Raw genomic sequence first — 13,537 nt, forward strand, 5'->3', positions numbered from 1 at the left:
TCAATTACCACCACCACTCTTAGGTCTCCAAGCAGTACTCGACGGCGTCGATGCAGGCTTCTGCTCAGGAGCCGCTCCACCAGACGTACTACGACTAGGAGGCGTCCATACTCCCGCTGGTTTGGCAGCACCAAATGGACTTGGTCGTTCACCACCTTCACCACCAGCCTCTTTTTGAGCTGCTCGTACGCGCCATCCACTTTCAGTTGATCCACCACGATCCATTGGTGGTCCAGCGCGTGCGCTTGGTGGTGTATACGTGCTACTACTATATGGAGTACTACCTGTAGGTTCTATTGGTGATGCAGTCGGTGATGATGCGGATCGTTCCATAGCTTGACCTGCATTGGCTGCCACTCTGTCTCTCCAGCCACCTCCACCAGCAGATGGAGCAGCCCCTGTGCCTGCTTTAGGTGCCCATGCTGCTCCTGGTGTTGGTGTTGCAGGAGCAGCTGATGCGGTGCGTGCTACACCTGGTATCCATTTACTTGCTGCTGCTCCTGTTGATGCTGCTGCAGCTGGTGGTACATATTTGGTGCCTGGTGTGGATGTGGCAGTTATTCTACCGGCGAGTTTATCTTCTGCTGCCTTCTCTCGTTCACGTTGTTTGGCTGCTTGTTCATCCAATTTCCTGCGAAAAGAAAAAGAATGAGCTTGAATGTTCCAAAAACAAAGCGGTAGCGAACTTTCACAATGTGACCAGACATACCTCATCCTCTCAGCTTCCTCGGCCTTCCTGACAGCCAATTCTTCTTGACGTTTGTTCTCCAAAAATTCTTCTTCTTCTTCCATCTTCCTCCTCGCTTCAGCTTCTTCTGCTGCAATACGTTCCTCTTCTTCAGCACGTCTGCGATCTTCTTCTTTACGTTTGATATAATCCGCCTTCCTCTTCTCCTTGGCAGCTGCAATCTGCTTGGCAGCTTCTTGCTCAAGTTTATGATACTCTTCATTACGTTTGACTTCGAGTTTAGATCTATATTCACGATAATCTGGTAACATGCGCATCATACGTTCCTTGACCTGCATGGCTTCAGTATGTTTCTTACGAGCTGCTTCAATAGTAGCTTCTCGTAATGCATCCTGGAAGGTCTTTTCAGCTTCTTTTTGCTCTTCGAAGTCTTTGAGGAGTAATGGAATTTCTTCTTTGCGGAAGGCACGTTCTACAAAGTCATTCCTTCTAGCTAGGATCTTGAGACGGGCTTGCAAGTCACGACGTTCTTGTTCCAGTTGTTTAACTTGTAACGCCATGAGCTTGTCGGCATCAAGACCTTCCAGTTCTTCCTTGTCGACCTTGATTTTACGTTTCGTGAGATCTTCAGCCATCTTTTCTGCCAATTTACGCGCTTCTTCTTTTTCAAGAGTGGCCTTTTGTTGAGCTACACGTTCTATTTCTCTTCGACGAGATTCTTCTTCTAGACGTTGCTTTTCAGCTTGTTGTTCCTTTTCGATCTTGAGCTTCTTCAATCTTTGCTCTTCTTCGACCTACAAATATGAATGAAGAGAAAGGTAGGAAAGCAGGATAAACAAAATCATCAGACGATGAAACGCCACAAAAAAATCCCGAAATGCATGAACATTCTATTTACCTTGCGAGCAATCTCAGCCTCGCGCAACTCCTTCTTCCTCTCGATCAGTGCTCTCCTCTTGAAAGTCTCTTGATGCTCTTCTTCAGCAGAAGCAATAGCTGTAGCAAATGCAGCAGCCTTAGCCTTCTTTGCAGCATCAGCTTTACTAGGATCCACAAGAAGCACAGCTGTGTGTAATCGCTTAGCTAATTGAGCTAACTGAATACCCATAGTTTGAGTACTTGATAGAGTAGAGAGTTTTGGACCATCAACTCCAGTTGATTTCGAAGTCATAAACAAGTCAGACTCAAATGTTAATGACTTGTTTCGATGGTCAATACGTATAGAGAGTTCACCCTTTTTACATCCATTCATGATAAACTTTTCAATCTTGTGGATGTCGAGATTGTATGGTTCTGGGAAGGCTGCTAGTTTCAGCACCGATTCGATTTTGATGGTGGTATATACTTGTGATAACTAAAATTTTGTTGAAAAAAGAGTGAGACTTTTATTTCGGGAAACCCCAAAAAAATCCTACGCTGGGAGTGATGTTTCAATGGCTTCAGTCGACCATCAGTAACAACTCACCTGTTGCAACAATCGAGTCAAGATGATTTGATGGATGGGTCTGACATATTTGGCAAAGTCAGGATTTGCTTGTAGTTGCTGCATGATGGGAGCAATCTTTTTACAAATCGACAGTGGGTGGAATTGAACTTCGAGAATATCATACAGTTCTCGTAATTCAGGCTTTACACGAGCCAACACGGTCTTGGCGAGCTGAAGGATTTTTTAACAGTGTAAGACGGATATCAGAAGAAAGGAGGGAAAAAAAACACACAACTGTTCGCCAGAACTTACAGCGTCACGTAACAGTATCTCACGAGTAGGAGGGCGAGGAGCTCTCAACAAATTAGCTAATCGTTGAGCCTTCTCCTTGTTTTCAGCTTCTTCAGACCCACCCTTTGATCGTCCAGTTTGAATAATCGGAATAGAGAGAGCAGATAGCAATACCATACTAGCCATACGATCATGTTCATCTTCCGACAAGTTTCTGTTTTGTCTAGCGATAGCATAATATCGGTTCCAAGCGGCAGCATGGAAGAGATAATTTTCACCAACAAGCAAGATTCTGGCCAGCTTTTCATAATAATTTGCCATCATGAATGATCTAGGTGCTTTTTTAGACATTGATAACAAGTTATAAATGTCTTCGATAGATCTAAATCCTTCTTGCCATAATTCTAGATCGGTGGCAGCTGATAATTGTATGAATCGTGTATCGAGATGACGTTGTAAGGTGTCGGGGTCGCTCAAATTGATTGAGTGTGGTTGATGAGCGTACTTGGCTGCTGTTGCCAAGTGCTGACGGAGCAAGTCACATAATCTTCGGAATTCAGTTTTACGGGTATATTTGAGACAAAAGCCAAATGCTTGCGTTGCCACAATCTGTTAATTGTTTGCAAAAATTAGATTGGCTGAGACCAAAACGATTGAGACGCATTGCCGGAGCATACCTGGTAGAGTGTCTCTAATCTAGCATTATTCCTGAGAATATCCAAAGCTGTACGGTAAGCTTCCCAAAGGAACTTTAACCAAGGAGTAACTACTTCTCTATCTGTACGATCTTTGCTAGCTTCACCCGACACGGTACTCAATATAATTGATTCGGGAGTTTCGGTAGCTTCCAAGTCATCAATAGAATCTAGAGCTATTTTATCTGCTTTGGCTTGAGCGTCTGCGACTTTCTGCTCAGAGAGGTCAATGAATTTCTTGATGACAACCTAGAGATAATACCGAATGAATATCTGTCTTCTTTAAGCTCTCCTTGGGAAGAGAGTATCACAACACCACCTTACCTCAATAGTGGTGATATTGTTATTCTGCTGAATATTCTTATACTGATGCAAACCCTCTTTAGCGGTCTTTCCTTTCCGCATTTGCACACATAGCTCTATAAATTTGAGCATGATCGGTTCCAATGATGCGATTGCAGTCGACCTGGAACGTCTCGACAATACAATTTCATGCAACAGTTGCAATGCAGATCCATTTTGGCCTACAGCAATCAATTCTAGATATGATTACATATATGTTAGAATTGATATCCTACATTATTCATTATGTGTTTCTATTCCAAAACATGATGGATGGATGGGATGCTTTTGCAATTCTCAAGCTTTCACGGTGAAATGCCGATTTAAACTGGGGCGAGCTTACCTTCAGCTCTCTTCAGAGCATTCTCTGGCTTCTGGGTAACGTATCTGGATCCCATCGTTAGCCTTCCTTATCGGTCAACCAATGGGCTTATGGATTCTACAGGGTTGTCAACAGAACTAGAAATAGTGAGCTGCAAAAAGTGAGTTTTACTACCAAAGAGGAGCCTGGCTACGTGATTGTAAGGACGATTTGTATATGAAATTACTATATTTCGCTCCTTTCATGAAACAATCACGTCGTGAAGTGTTGGGCACATCAGCTGCTGATCAACACACCCAATTTATGACAATACAAGTCCAGCTGTCCAAATCTCCTTCCAACATGGTCTTCAAACAGTGATCTGAAACTATTGGAACATTTGAATGTTGCAAAAATCTCGTAACAGTCCTTCATGACCAATGAGCTACACCACAGAGAACGGCACCTTGTGCTAAGTTGGCGTGAACTACACAAAGAATGATTATGGAGCACTCTAACTTCCTGTTCCATGCTTAGTGACTTTGGATAGATTGAAGGGAGAAAATATACACGACCTGTAAAGTTTACACCTCACTGGACCAAACAACAAGCTCTGGGCTCAACCCCGCCGGAGTTTGGCTTTTTTGACACGTCGGAAATACGAAGGAACGTCCTGACACCCACCACAAACCGCTTCCACACCACTTTTTGTGGTTCAATGTCCAGCAGCAGCTGCACCCGCGTCGATGTTACCTTCCTTAATTATGGCACGCAGGAACGGCGTTTCAAATCCATACTGTTTTGGAGAGTGCAGCAATCACCAGAAAGAAAAAGTTGACAAAAACCGCACAGTTCGAGTGGAACCGGCGCCACATGTCTCTCGAAGCTTTCTGCCCCCTTGTCCGGTGTGCGTTACCGGAGTTTTCGTAAGCTAAACTAGCTGTACTAGTTGATGTCATCGGGTCTTCGACGCAACATTGCCTTTTTGCCAGGGCTCCCTTTTCGCTCAGTAAATTAGACACCAGGGTGCTTCAAATCTATTTTCAACATTGCAGATCGCTTTTGTCGTCGAGTTGTGGTTTCATTGAATATGTGAACCAGCCTTTTTGAAATTCACGAGTCTAGTTGTAAATATTTCCTTTCGAAATCATCCAATAAATATCTGTCAACCTGTGACCTGGAAGTGTTGATTCTTTCGACTGGCTGCGGTTATGTTCTCTAACATGTTTGAAGCATCACGTCGCGACGAGTTTGAAGCAACAAATCTACATTGCATTTGCTCCCGTTTCATTCCAAGTTCAATTAGATAGCCTCACAGCAGACATACCAAAATGTTGCAAATAGTGATGTGGTGTATTTTAAGTTAGACGACAACCTTGATTGTCAATGCATATGCAAACGCCAACTCTTGAAATCACGAGTCTAGTTGTGAAAACCTCCTCTCGACAACATAAAAGAGATATTCCTCAAGCAGCAATTTGAAAGTGTTGAAGCTTTCAAATGTGGATGTGCCTCGTAAAGTCATATCCTTCATGACAAGCGAGCTGTACAGACTCCACTTCATGATGAGTTGGCGTGAACTGGCCAAGAATTGCTCTGAAGCAGCACCCTAACGAGAAAAAGACGTTGGTAACTTGGCTGATTCCCATTGTAATGAGAAGACTGATAGTCGAGAAGTTACGTACATCGGCAAACTTGGACAGTATGGATTCAACCCATTCATACCACGCCTCAACTCGTCTGGCATTCTCAAGGAGCGTTCTGACATCCGCTTCAACTATGTTTGAGGTTTCGTGAGACGGCATGCTCTTTCGTCCTTGTTGGCACATCGCCATCTCTGACAAAAAAAATCCAACTTATGGCGATGCCAAATGAAACCTACGCATTCTTGAGACCTCAGCACGTTTACAGTCAGAAACCCAAGCAGCTGAATCAACAATACTTCCAACATCCACTCGATTCCAATCTGCGAGCATTTGGTTCATGTGTTCTCGGTTTTCGAGTAGGCTCGCTACAGCTTGTGAGAGATGATTCAATGTGGTATGACGACGAAGCTGCTGTACGAACACCTTGGCAACTATAGATAAAGATACTAGATGTTATTCGAGTGTACTATTGCATGAGTGAGCAAATGTGTAAACGTGTATAGACTTGATTGAAGTCTCGTTTTTACCTTCAATTCGTCTCTTGATGAGAGGTTCTGGATATCCCAACAAGCTTTTCGATATCCATGGCTCGAGATTCTTAGCAAACAAGCGAAGTGACTGGATTGTTTCGACAGGCATGGGTTCTGTTGATGTCGGTAATAGCACATTCATCAGGGTCTGACATATTCAAAAGCATTAATCTTCCAGTCTTGCAGACGTTCTCAATCGTAACAGGCGACGATAACTCACATCGTAAAGAAACGAGTCATATTTGTAGATGCAATCCATGACCTCCGGGACTAGTGTCAATTCTTTGCCCATGATTGGTAGTCCTTGCCAGAATTCGGTCATGGACTTGTCAATCTAGGTGTTAGGAGAAGAGGTTTGGTATGGTTATAACAAGCAGCGAACAAGAAGAAGTTGATACTACTTCTGGAAACTGGGCAGCGCGAGCGTATTGAAGAATGGCAGAGCAGTGCTCTCGGTAGTCATCGAGGAACGTTCGTAAACTGTCAGCATCTACACGATCCGGTATAACGACGGATTCTACTAGACTCGAGAACTCTCCAGCGTATTGTGGTAGAGGAGGCTGTTGTAGTTGAGTAGTGGTGTTGTTGCTGTTGGTGGTATTGTTGATATTGTTGGTGTTGTATGGCTCAGCAGGTTGCGGATGGGATATATGTAATCCAGGAGTTTGCTTCATAACTATTCCACAGTAGTGGTATCTGCTAGCTCCACGAGTTCCTAGCCTTCTTGTTTTCAGTGTCGGGAAGACTGTCCGTATGACCTTGCCAAAGGTAGCCGAGTTCACGGCGAGTAGAGATCTTTCTTGGCAGCTGGCAGTGTAGTGATCGTATATCTGTTGTCGTGGTAGAGTGGAGTTGTCGAGGATCTCGTAATTTTGCAGAAGCCTCAATTAGCGTTTTCAGAGAAGAGGCGTTAGCCACAGGTCAATTTCAGAGGGGCCAATAGGAATATATGAATCATAATACTGCAATGAATAGCTTGCGGTGCCGATCTTTCTCCAAAACATGACAACAACAGAGCACAAAGTCGAGCAATACAGTACGCGGTTTGATGAACTCACCAAGTCGAGACAGCATTTGATCTATCAGGAGTCAATCCAGCTTGTCCAGCCTGTGGCGGTCCATCATAGAAGTCTTGGTCGTCTTCCTCTTCGTTCATTGTTGCCATGGAGTTGGTGCTGTTTGTTTTAATGATTTAGCTCGATGACGCGGTGCAGGTTTCCTGTGAAGTTTGCGAGGTGCAGCAGTTCTGCAACGGACTTACTATGCTCATTCAATTATGCCAATCAGAAAGGAACGTGTTCTCCTGCCGTAAAAATGAAATTGACTGAGAAACACTCATGTCCATGAAACAACACACAAGATCACACGTGTTTCACGTATAGTTGCTATCAAGAATGAATTATTACTGCCTTTTGACGCGTAATGGAGGGCTCTAATCTTCGTATTAGCTCGAAATGCCTCAATTGTAAACTGCATCCTGTTCACGAAGAAGAAAAAAACATAAAAACAGACCGTTCGCTCTAAGCAAACTGAATATATAGAGTAGCAAAGATGGCTACATATGAAGATGATATAGCCGATGATGTCGAGATTCCATTACAGTTTGGAGCTGACAGATTCGTCACTGAAGCTGAAGGTGAAGTCTCATCACATCAACCTCAAGGTATGAAAGACATGCATTTAGTTCGTAAATAGTGTTTTTCTTACAATCTAATATCCTGATGAATGCATGGCTCCTTGAAGCTCTATATCTCTGTCTCTCTTGATCTTTTTTTCTCTTGGGCATCGCTCTAACCAAACATCACATTTTAGCTGCTGCTCAAGCTCGACCAGATTCCCGAGGAGCTGCATCCTCCAATCAGGAATACCACCAAGAAGTCGTACCTGATGTCATTCGTAATTTCCTCGTCTACTTTCAAAACAAGGTCGCGGAAAGGAACGTCTATGAACTACACTCCATCTACGAAAACTCATTCAACAAACTCACCGAAATGTTTTATTCAAACAAATCGAGATGGCCTGATCCTCAAGTCGTCGCTGAATTCGTAAAAGACGGTATGTGTTAAGAACGGATGGTGGTATTGAGAGTTGAACAGAGACATGCAAAAGGCAACGTGGTTTCAGTAGAATGCTGAAAGCTTACCTCTCACCACTTTCTCTGTACTAGATACTGCATTCTTGATACTCTACCGAGAATTGTACTTTAGACACGTATACGCGAGATTAAGTCCAACTCTGGACGACAGAATCAACTCCTATGTCAACTATTGCGATCTCTTCAACTACATCCTAAGCACGGTCAATGTTTTTAACTTCAACCAAAAAAAGTCATATTGACACGCCCAATTATAGACTTGTCGGATGGACCATCAGATCTCGAATTACCCAACCAATGGTTGTGGGATATAATCGATGAATTCATCTATCAATTCCAATCATTCTGCAACTATCGAAGTAAAGTCAAGAGCAAGACTGATCAGGAGATTGAATTATTAAAGGAGAGGACTGATGTAAGCAAGAACACTGATTGGGAGGCTAAGCGGTAACTTTTTTTTGACTAACTCGAACATCCACTAAATCAGGTCTGGAGTGTGTACAATGTATTAAATGTTTTATACTCTTTGATTCAAAAGTCAAGAATCAATGAGCAACTATATGTGACCAAGAATGGTGGTGATGTTGCGTAAGTACTTGCTAATAAGGCACTTCCCGGGCTCTTTTCCCCTTTTCTGCGATAGTCTTTGAGTCTCCTCCTTTCTCACCCTTGTCATACCGTCTTGTAGAGCCGTCGCTGGTGAATACGGATCCAAAACCCTTTACAGAATGCTAGGCTACTTTTCCATCGTTGGATTACTACGAGTCCACTGTCTACTAGGCGATTATGTCCTCGCTTTGAAGACCATGGATAATATCGAGCTCAACAAGAAGGGGTTGTTTGCTCGTATTACTGCATGCCATGTCACCACCTACTATTACATCGGATTTGCGTATATGATGATGAGGAGATACTCGGATGCCATCAAGACATTTGCTCATATCTTGCTCTTCATCTCCCGAACTAAGCAGTATCACTCTAGGTCGTATCAGTATGATGCGGTATGTTGTGAGATGATGGGTTGTTATTTGCATTTGTCATTACCCAGGACAAGCTTGTTCAAGTTTTTTGCCCCGACTATCTCTTTAGATTACCAAAAAGAGTGAACAGATGTATGCTATGCTCGCCATGTGTGTGGCATTATGTCCTCAAAGATTGGATGAGAATGTATGTTTCCAAAGTCTGTTGTCTTCAAAGGCAAAAAAGAAATCATCTAGGATAATCCATCTACAGCTTACATACTTTTTTGGACACTTAGGTTCATACCCTCATGCGAGAAAAGCGCGGTGAAGATCTCACCAAAATGCAACGAAATGAAGAATCAGCGATGGCAGTATTTGAAGAACTCTTCAATTTCGCTTGCCCTAAGTTTGTTTCACCTGTTGCTCCAAGTTATGATGTGCCTACAAACAGTGCTCAGGTGCGTTGAAGAGTTGCTCGTTTATCGTGTCTCGATTATTTTTGTCGTTCCAACCTCGATGAGCAAAAAGCGAGACCTTTTAGCGCTGTCACGGCCTGAAATCTCACCTTTTTTTAATAACAGCTCCCAACACAACTACAAACACGCATCTTCCTATCCGAAGTGCGCCAACAATTATCCATTTCGACCATTCGATCCTACTTGAAGCTGTATACGTCCCTGGGAGTAGACAAGCTAGCCACCTTCTTGGATGTACCAAGTGAAGAATTGCGTACCCAGATCCTGACTTTTAAACACAAGACTCGACAACGAAAGTGGGAGAGTGGCCGTGTGCTTGATGGAGAGTATGGACCTACTTCTGATTTGGATTTGTATATCAATCAGGTATGAAGTTTAGTCGGTGACAGCTTCGAGACATCAGATCGTGTTTGTCTGCTTTTTGGTCTAATTCTCTGCCACTGTCATTGATGCAGGAAGTCACTGACAATTTTTCTCTCTTTTTCTTATTAGGATATGATCCATGTTGTTGAAAGCAAACAGGGACGACGTGTGGGAGATTGGTTTATACGCCATTCAAACAAGTTTGATGGTATGTGATTTCGCTGGTTTGGGAACTAGCTTTATTATGAGAACCACATTTTCCCTCATCGTCGTTGACCATGTTACCAGTGACTTATGCCTTTTTTTGTTTTTCTTATAGACATTATCTCGACAATGACCAACCCGAAGGCTGTAAGGGCATCAGAATAAAAGCAAAGACGGAAACAAAGAGAGTACTTTGGCATGCATTAGTGATTCTTTGTTCACATAGAAATCAGGAAAATAAAAAGCCTTCGCACCAACAAGTCTTGCAAGACCAGTCTCTGAAGAGAAACGTTTATGAATCAGACTTCCTACTACGAACGCTCATTCGACAATACTTACCAAAATGTTTTATGCACTCATTCATCAAACTCACGAAAGTATTTCTGACAGGTCTACAAGGAGGGTTTGTTTGAACACGAGATGGCGTGAAACAGAGGTCGCAGGAAGATGCAAAAAAATCAAACACGAGATATGACTCATGTGGTAGAATGAAAACAAGGACGACGTGCTTTGAGATTGCTTTATATGGAACTCGTTGGACGGTGTGTAATCGTTGTTGTAGTGTTTGGAAGAGCCAAAATACATGTGTACGACCCTCGTTTTTGGTCTCCTCCCTTGTAAATCTCACAACAAATCCACATTCCTCTCAATTTCATTCTCTTGAACACCTTCTCAACAAAGGTCGACCTCACCGCTGTAAATTTATCTGAATAAAAACAAGAAACTTTCCCAAAAACAAAAAGTGTGTAATTTGGCAATGCATTTTTCATTCTTTGTTCACGTACAAAAAAGGGAAAAATAAATCATTCCGGTCTCTTTTACAAGTTGGTTGCACCGAGCCTTTACACATCACATCACTACACAGCACACAATAAGAGTCTCCTAATAAAAATTTGCTTTTCTGGTTTTGAAGTTAGTTGCGAATATTTCTACCTTTCTATACTTTGTGCATATTGAGAGGAAGATAGCAAAAATCCTTCCCATCCATCAGCTAAACGTAGAAGCAATTCCTAGGATTTGAGCTTTTTGGTAGCACTTTCCAGCTAATATGCGAAGAGAATGTAATAAGATGATGTTGGTCTATTCGATTCTAATAATAGAGCAAAAAGAGCGGACTAATGCGACAACATACCTGCTCGTCTGTGGCAAATCTTTCAGCCCTTCTCTTTTTCTTTTCTGCTTCTTCCAAATCTCTCAATTGTTTTTCAGCATCGGGAGTCACCAATGATCCGAATTTTTCTGCACGCCTTTTCAACGTTTCTGCATCCAACTAACAAGAAAGAGAGAAGAACAAAGTTGTGACCAGGGGATTTCTCTTTCTTTGAAAACAAGGGCAAACCAGGATTCGTGATACAAATCGATGGTTTAACACACTCCTGTCTGCACTCTCGACAATACTTACAGCAATTGCAGGCCCATTCTTGTCAGTCTTTACAATAATCGGCTTGTTTGGGACAGCAGCAGGCGATGCGGCAGAAGAAGGAGATGACCCAGCCATTTCATTGACAAATCGTTTCTTTCTAGCTTCAATTTTTTCAGCTTCCGACATGCTGCTTACAGCTTGGATGGACCCGCTTGCGATATTTGGATTTGGAGCATGCATTTGGAATCTGGCAGCTCGTTTGCGTTGTCTTTCTTCTTCAGTTTCGGCTACGGGGGCAGCTATTTCGATTATTTTGTGATTGACTGCAGGTGGTTCTGGTGATGTGCTGTTGATTACTATAGCTGGAGGTGCTGTTGTTGACGGTGTCGTAGTAGCAGCGGTTGTGGCTGATGATGGTGGTTTTATAGTAGTGGGTGCCATGGCTGGTTTGACGACTGTTGAGGCTGTTGCTGCTGGAGTTGTCGGTGCTAGGTCATATTGGATTGTCTGTGAGGATGTAATAAGTGATGCATGGGCAAGAAGGGACGAAAAAAGAGAACGATAGAGACAAACACTACACCGAAAAGGCCCATGTAAAATCATCACAGTTCCACATACCTGGCGACGTTCCAGTGGTAGGAAGAGTAGCTGGCTTGAGTGCAGGAGATGCTTTTGCAGATACTGCAGTTGGTGGCGATGAGATGACAGTCTTTGGTTGGTCCAATGCAGCGAGTAGTCGTTGTAGTATGTCCTCCTTCTTTCCGTCAGCGGGGAGACCACGTTTTGTCAATTCGGCCTGTGAGTTGGATGAATGTGCAAATGTTAGGACTTGCAGCATCAGAGAGAGCATAGAGGAAGGTAGCTCTATAGTAAAATGCGTATAGTATGTAATGCAGGTTGTACCTTGATTTCTGCGACCTGATAATAAAGAGCGTCGAGTTAGCAGCATAAACAGAGTTCAAAAGCAAAGTTTCGCACCATACCTTTGCCTTCTTCCATATGGCAGCTGGATCACTCATCCTTTACTGTAAGTATATGATATATAATGATGTATTTGATGCTAGTGTCGCTCTAAGAATGTCAGACCTATATTCTGTGTCGTTGGAGATGTGAACAGGGAAAGAGTCGTGGCAGCGACGCAGTTGGACGTGTATGCAAATAATCAAGTCATTAAATTCGAGTAAATTACGCGTAACAAGAATAACACGAAACTATATGACTATTGACATCACGCTCGCACGCTCGTTCTCACATTCAACTCTCGACGGCATCAAGTAGTAGCATACAGCTCATATAAGTAGCCATGAGTGAACCAGGAGTAGATGAAGCCATTCGGAACTTGAGGCAGTCATTGAATTCATGCATATCCGACCTGGAACGATCTAAATCAAGTGTCGAAGCCGACTTGATCAAATCATATACTAGCAGTGATAGCAGTGGACATACTCCAATGGATATAGTAGACAGAATGAACAAGATCACTATGGAACTGGACTGTCTCAAGGATGAAGCCCAACAATTGGCTACTGAAAAGATCAGGATTGCTACTGATCTGACAAACAAGCTGGATAAAAATGCTGCACTCGCTGCAACGTTGTCTGCTCTATGTGCCACTGGAAAGGTATGATGTGTGTTTGAGTGTATATTGAACAAGCGTGTTGTCGGTTGACTTGATGTGTTTGATCATCGACATACTCTGATCGTCACGTCCTTTACATAGGAAAGCAGTAGTAACAGCATTGTCAATTCAATCGCGAGACTGCATACCATCACAAAGGCTCTCAACAGTTAGGTGTGTCCTAGCCTGCTAGTATTGTCATGCTTCCAAAGCGTCATCAGGACACGTGTGAATTACATACACTTAATAAACAGCATGATAGCATTGTATTCTTCCAAAGCTTCATCAGCACACGTATAAATAACATACACTTAATAAACTCGCATCTAGCTGGCAAAAAACGAAATATATTACGAATGAGTACATCCAACTGCCATTCTCGCACGGCCACCATCTGATGATCATTCCGACACTTTGACCAGCTCTCTTTCCGGTTTGAGCGACAAACCTCGTTTTAATGGCAGAAACACATCGAGTAGAACCACATACTTGACACTTCAAAACGGAAGGGACGCTTGTCTTTACTTAGATTCGTGT

General features: G+C 42.9%; 3 protein-coding genes across 3 annotated transcripts; 2 read left to right on the forward strand and 1 right to left on the reverse strand.

Annotated features, from left to right (window-relative positions):
* Window positions 1–3,840, reverse strand: SmJEL517_g06243 (uncharacterized protein; the record flags this gene model as incomplete). Its single annotated transcript, XM_031172169.1, has 8 exons — window positions 1–631; window positions 710–1,482; window positions 1,587–2,042; window positions 2,154–2,345; window positions 2,427–3,014; window positions 3,083–3,349; window positions 3,425–3,639; window positions 3,786–3,840. 8 exons carry the CDS (start codon window positions 3,838–3,840, stop codon window positions 1–3), a joined length of 3,177 nt encoding a protein of 1,058 aa, XP_031021855.1.
* A 3,630-nt stretch (window positions 3,841–7,470) lies between these two features.
* SmJEL517_g06244 (uncharacterized protein) lies at window positions 7,471–10,184 on the forward strand (the record flags this gene model as incomplete). Its single annotated transcript, XM_031172170.1, has 10 exons — window positions 7,471–7,582; window positions 7,732–7,974; window positions 8,272–8,429; window positions 8,502–8,602; window positions 8,703–9,015; window positions 9,104–9,181; window positions 9,273–9,434; window positions 9,558–9,818; window positions 9,945–10,023; window positions 10,135–10,184. The coding sequence occupies 10 exons, from the start codon at window positions 7,471–7,473 to the stop codon at window positions 10,182–10,184; spliced, it is 1,557 nt and encodes a 518-aa protein (XP_031021854.1).
* A 2,501-nt stretch (window positions 10,185–12,685) lies between these two features.
* Window positions 12,686–13,174, forward strand: SmJEL517_g06245 (uncharacterized protein; the record flags this gene model as incomplete). Its single annotated transcript, XM_031172171.1, has 2 exons — window positions 12,686–13,003; window positions 13,103–13,174. 2 exons carry the CDS (start codon window positions 12,686–12,688, stop codon window positions 13,172–13,174), a joined length of 390 nt encoding a protein of 129 aa, XP_031021857.1.
* Window positions 13,175–13,537: the final 363 nt, after the last annotated feature.

This window comes from Synchytrium microbalum (genome assembly GCF_006535985.1).
Source record: "Synchytrium microbalum strain JEL517 chromosome Unknown SmJEL517_scf0096, whole genome shotgun sequence".
In the NCBI taxonomy this organism is placed as follows: domain Eukaryota; kingdom Fungi; phylum Chytridiomycota; class Chytridiomycetes; order Synchytriales; family Synchytriaceae; genus Synchytrium; species Synchytrium microbalum.